Here is a 5,000-nt window from a genome sequence, read left to right as displayed (position 1 = left end):
TGTGACAGAAGAGTCAGGAGTGTTGTGTGTGTGTGTGTGACAGAAGAGTCAGGAGTGTTGTGTGTGACAGAAGAGTGTCAGGAGTGTTGTGTGTATGTGACAGAAGAGTGTCAGGAGTGTGTGTGTGTGACAGAAGAGTGTCAGGAGTGTTGTGTGTGTGTGTGTGTGACACGAGTGTTAGGAGTGTTGTGTGTGTGACAGAAGAGTGTCAGGAGTGTTGTGTGTGTGTGACAGAAGAGTCAGGAGTGTTGTGTGTGTGTGACAGAAGAGTCAGGAGTGTTGTGTGTGTGTGTGTGTGTGACACAAGAGTGTCAGGAGTGTTGTGTGTGTGACACAAGAGTGTCAGGAGTGTTGTGTGTGTGTGACAGAAGAGTCAGGAGTGTTGTGTGTGACAGAAGAGTGTCAGGAGTGTTGTGTGTGTGTGTGACACAAGAGTGTTAGGAGTGTTGTGTGTATGACACAAGAGTGTCAGGAGTGTTGTGTGTGTGTGACAGAAGAGTGTCAGGAGTGTTGTGTGTGTGTGACAGAAGAGTGTCAGGAGTGTTGTGTGTGTGTGACACAAGAGTGTTAGGAGTGTTGTGTGTGTGTGACACAAGAGTGTCAGGAGTGTTGTGTGTGTGACAAGAGTGTCAGGAGTGTTGTGTGTGTGACACAAGAGTGTCAGGAGTGTTGTGTGTGTGACACAAGAGTGTCAGGAGTGTTGTGTGTGTGTGTGACAGAAGAGTGTCAGGAGTGTTGTGTGTGTGTGTGACAGAAGAGTGTCAGGAGTGTTGTGTGTGTGACAGAAGAGTGTCAGGAGTGTTGTGTGTGTGTGACAGAAGAGTGTCAGGAGTGTTGTGTGTGTGTGACAGAAGAGTCAGGAGTGTTGTGTGTGACAGAAGAGTGTCAGGAGTGTTGTGTGTGTGTGTGTGACACAAGAGTGTTAGGAGTGTTGTGTGTGTGACACAAGAGTGTCAGGAGTGTGTGTGTGTGACAGAAGAGTGTCAGCAAGAATGAAAGGAAAGGTGTATAAGACAGTAGAGAGAGCAGCTCAGCTGTATGTTAGAGACTGTAGCAGTGAGGAAAAGACATGAGGGGGCGCGCGCTTTTGAATCGTTTGTGTTTGAGTCGATTCACTTACAAAAAGAATCTATTTGTTCGAATCGAATACATTGGGGGCTGGGAAAGGATGACGTCGTGGTTTAAACTTTGGTACAATGTCCTCCATGTTGTGTAAGAGTGGAACAGCGAGAGACGGCGTTATAACGGGAAACAGAAACCATGTGAATGTGTTTGGTGGAATTTACGCGCGCGCACAATCTGGAAATGACTCGGTTACTCGGAAACCTTTAGCGAGGTGAAGTGTTAGTTAGTGTTAGTGTGGAGTCGGAGCTCGGTTCTGTCTGATGCACTGATGGGAAGGCGCGCATCCGGTGCTGCGGGTCCGAGCGCTTTAAACACCGTGTGCGCGCAACAACCGAAACACCGTGCGCGCGCGCCTTCTGCCCCCTTACCAGTGAAACTGTGAGGATGAGGATGATGATGAAAGCCAGGATTGCGATGATGAAGAATATGGTGATGATGGTGAAGCCCAGAGTGGGGCGCGTGCTCCTTGCCACATGCGCCGGATCTTTTTTTATTCTCATTTTATATTTCCAGAACAGCGCGAGAGCCGGTGAGTTGTCATCGTTATACACATCAACCTCCTTTAACTCTGAGGGTTCGAGTGTTGTGATATAAACTGTTGTGATATCAAACTGATGAATGAAGTGTTTTATAAAGTCAGCAGTGTTTCTCTTCCTAAAAGTATGAAGTGTGTGTGAGCCGTTTCCTTCCTCTAATGTTAATAACCACAGTGAGATGAATGAGTGAGAGATCTTCAGGTCTTAATGATCCACTTTAGACATCTATCACTACTTTCTGTCATTAAAGAAAAAAACAGGACGAACCGAACACGAAGAAACTGAACTTCATCTAAATGTTTCTCAGATTCTTCTGTTCACTGAGATGCAGATGACATCATTTGTAACGAGACCTTTGTGTTAAATTGTATAAGAAACAGAAGTGTTTTCAGTAACACACTCAGACTGCAGACTTCACACGGATGTAGGGTTAGTGTTAGGGTTTGGGTTCTGTTTGTCACCTGAGCACACAGGAGAACACATGTAGTGCTAAGTGTTGATTTTACTGTGTGTGTGTGTGTGTGAGAGAGAGAGAGAGACAGAGACAGAGACTGAGAGACAGAGACTGAGAGAGGGAGACAGAGAGAGGGAGACAGAGAGAGAGAGACAGAGAGAGAGAGACAGAGAGAGAGAGACAGAGAGAGAGACAGAGAGAGAGAGACAGAGAGAGAGAGACAGAGAGAGAGACAGAGAGAGAGACAGAGAGCGAGAGAGAGAGAGAGAGACAGAGAGAGAGACAGAGAGCGAGAGAGAGACAGAGAGAGAGACAGAGAGAGAGACAGAGAGCGAGAGAGAGACAGAGAGAGAGAGAGAGAGACAGGTTCCTCCTTTCTGTTCAAATTGTGTTAACAGTTTCCTGTTGCCAAAACTCAGGCATGTCTTAATTCTAGACAAAGTTTAATCTTAAAGCCAATAACTTGCTTTGAAAAAGTTCAAATGGACGATGAAGCAGTTCACGATTGTGATGATTTTACTACATTTACAGTGTCTGAACACTTCATCTGATTTATTATTCAGGTCATCAGTTGATTTTATATAAACTGAAGGAATTCAGCTCTGAGGTTCACTGTGAAGACTCTGTGTGTTTCTGCTGTAACTTCATTTCATTAACATTAACGTACATCTTACACACTTCTGAGTCATTAGGGGAAGTCAGTACTGTAAACTCAGCCAAATCTAACAGAGGAACAGTGACAGCAGTGACGTGGGAATGTTTAGAAAAACCCCACGATTAGAACAGAGAGAATTCTTGATGCTTATATACAGAGTTTAACCCCATCAGGTCCTGGAGATAAAAACAGACCCACAGCCACTCTGAGCACTAAACTCACAAAAGAGTGACGTGTACACGGGGTGTGTGTGTCTGTGTCTGTAATAGAGATGGGTTTAGTGAACATCTGGAGCAGTAACGTAAATCACATACAGGAAATCACCTGGAATGTAGGAAAGGTCATGAAGTAGAAACATCTTCCATGTGAGGCATTTTATCTGAACACAATGACTTTCTGGTTAATGATTTATTCGCTGACCGTTTTGCACTGCAGTGTGGTCATAGAACACACACACACACACACACACACACACACACACACACACACACAGGAACACATGCTGATCTTAGACAAGACTTTCTCCCAGGGGTTCGACCTCATCCTCGTCCTCTCTGAAAGTGTAATCACGCTCCACTGAGCACGTTCAGACACATCAGTCCTGCGGAGACGAGCCAAGATGAGATGAAGATCATCATCTACACAAATCTGAGGTGTAAATCATCCCTGAGGCAATATTTACATCTGAACATCAACATCATTTATTTATTCATTTATTATGTGATGATGAAGTGCAGCAGAGCTACAGCTGGTCTACTGCCTTGATTCTAAAAGCTCCTTATTTTTACAGCATATGAAATATACCGGGGGGTCACGGTGGCTTAGTGGTTATCACGTTCGCCTCACACCTCCAGGGTCGGGGTTCGATTCCCGCCTCCACCTTGTGTGTGTGGAGTTTGCATGTTCTCCCCGTGCCTCGGGGGTTTCCTCTGGGTACGCCGGTTTCCTCCCCCGGTCCAAAGACATGCATGGTAGGTTGATTGGCATCTCTGGAAAATTGTCCCTAGTGTGTGATTGTGTGAGTGAATGAGAGTGTGTGTGTGTGCCCTGTGATGGGTTGGCACTCCGTCCAGGGTGTATCCTGCCTTGATGCCCGATGACGCCTGAGATAGGCACAGGCTCCCCGTGACCCGAGGTAGTTCGGATAAGCGGTAGAAGATGAATGAATGAATGAAATATACCATCACCTTTAATTCATTAATGAACCCAGAACATCATGATCACATTTTGACCTGCAGAGACTTCACGACCTCTTCATTTGTTCATAATCTAAAAAGTGAATATTGCTGAGATTGTAGAATTGTGTATGTTCTCCCTGAAGTGTCTGATGGTGTAAAAGCAGTGTGATGTTTCTGTGATCGTGTGATTAACGTTGGTGCTCTGACAGATGATGGCGTGTGAGTGAGCGGAAAGATGACTGTAACATTCTCCATTCAGTCATGACACATGTTTCACAGCGTGGATGAGAGTTCTCAGGTTATTCCTCAGAATGAACATCTGCTGCAGTACAGAAGAAGGAGGAATCTTTATTCACCACATAAACGTTACAGTACAGAGAAACTCTCCTCTTCACTAATCCCAGATCATCTGATGTAGTGTGAGAGTTCTGCTGACCAACGTGAACTTCACAGTGATGACGTTAAACCGCACTTTTAGGCTCTTTATCCTCTCTGAAATTTTATTATGAACAAACACAGCATACGTACACAAATAATCAGAATCACCTTTACACACAGACCTAAAGTGACACACAGACAAACACCTGACTGTTTACACACTGGACTGCAGGGTCAAACACTGAGAAGGGAAAAGCTACCTGTCTCACTCTCTCTACATGTATCGCTCTCTAGCTGTCTCACTCACACACACACACACACACACACACACACACACACACACACCTCTGAAATAGTAAGGAAGAACAGGCTTATTGAGTTTGCAGGAAACGTCTCCTGTAGCTTTATTCACATTGATGAATGTGTAATTATTGTCTTTTTTGGGATGATGTCTGTTATAAAAGTTATATAGATGACTTGCTCATTGGGGATAAATACCCCAATAAAAAATAAATAAATAAATAAAATAAACATTGAAACTTTGAACAATGTTTTAAACTCATGGTATCTTCAGTATGTAATCTAGTGAAACACTATTAATGTATCCAGTGAGAGAGATTTAAGCTCTTATGTACATCGCTCTGGATAAGAGAGTGTCACATGCTGTAAATGTA

At 44.3% G+C, this 5,000-nt stretch overlaps 1 protein-coding gene across 4 annotated transcripts in view; it reads left to right on the top strand.

Annotated features, from left to right (window-relative positions):
• The first annotated feature begins 1,146 nt into the window (after positions 1-1,146).
• LOC132861951 (carbohydrate sulfotransferase 11-like) overlaps positions 1,147-5,000 on the top strand; it is a 20,692-nt gene continuing 16,838 nt past the window's right edge. For all 4 annotated transcript variants that reach the window (XM_060893689.1, XM_060893688.1, XM_060893686.1 and 1 more), the window contains exon 1: positions 1,147-1,654. In XM_060893689.1, the coding sequence (XP_060749672.1) occupies positions 1,510-1,654 (145 nt within the window). In that variant the 5' untranslated portion in view covers positions 1,147-1,509. The remainder of the gene's footprint in view (positions 1,655-5,000) is intronic.

Source organism: Tachysurus vachellii, chromosome 19 (genome assembly GCF_030014155.1).
Source record: "Tachysurus vachellii isolate PV-2020 chromosome 19, HZAU_Pvac_v1, whole genome shotgun sequence".
NCBI lineage: Eukaryota > Metazoa > Chordata > Actinopteri > Siluriformes > Bagridae > Tachysurus > Tachysurus vachellii.
Note: the sequence above shows the minus strand (reverse complement) of the source record. Positions and strands in the feature narration are given on the sequence as shown.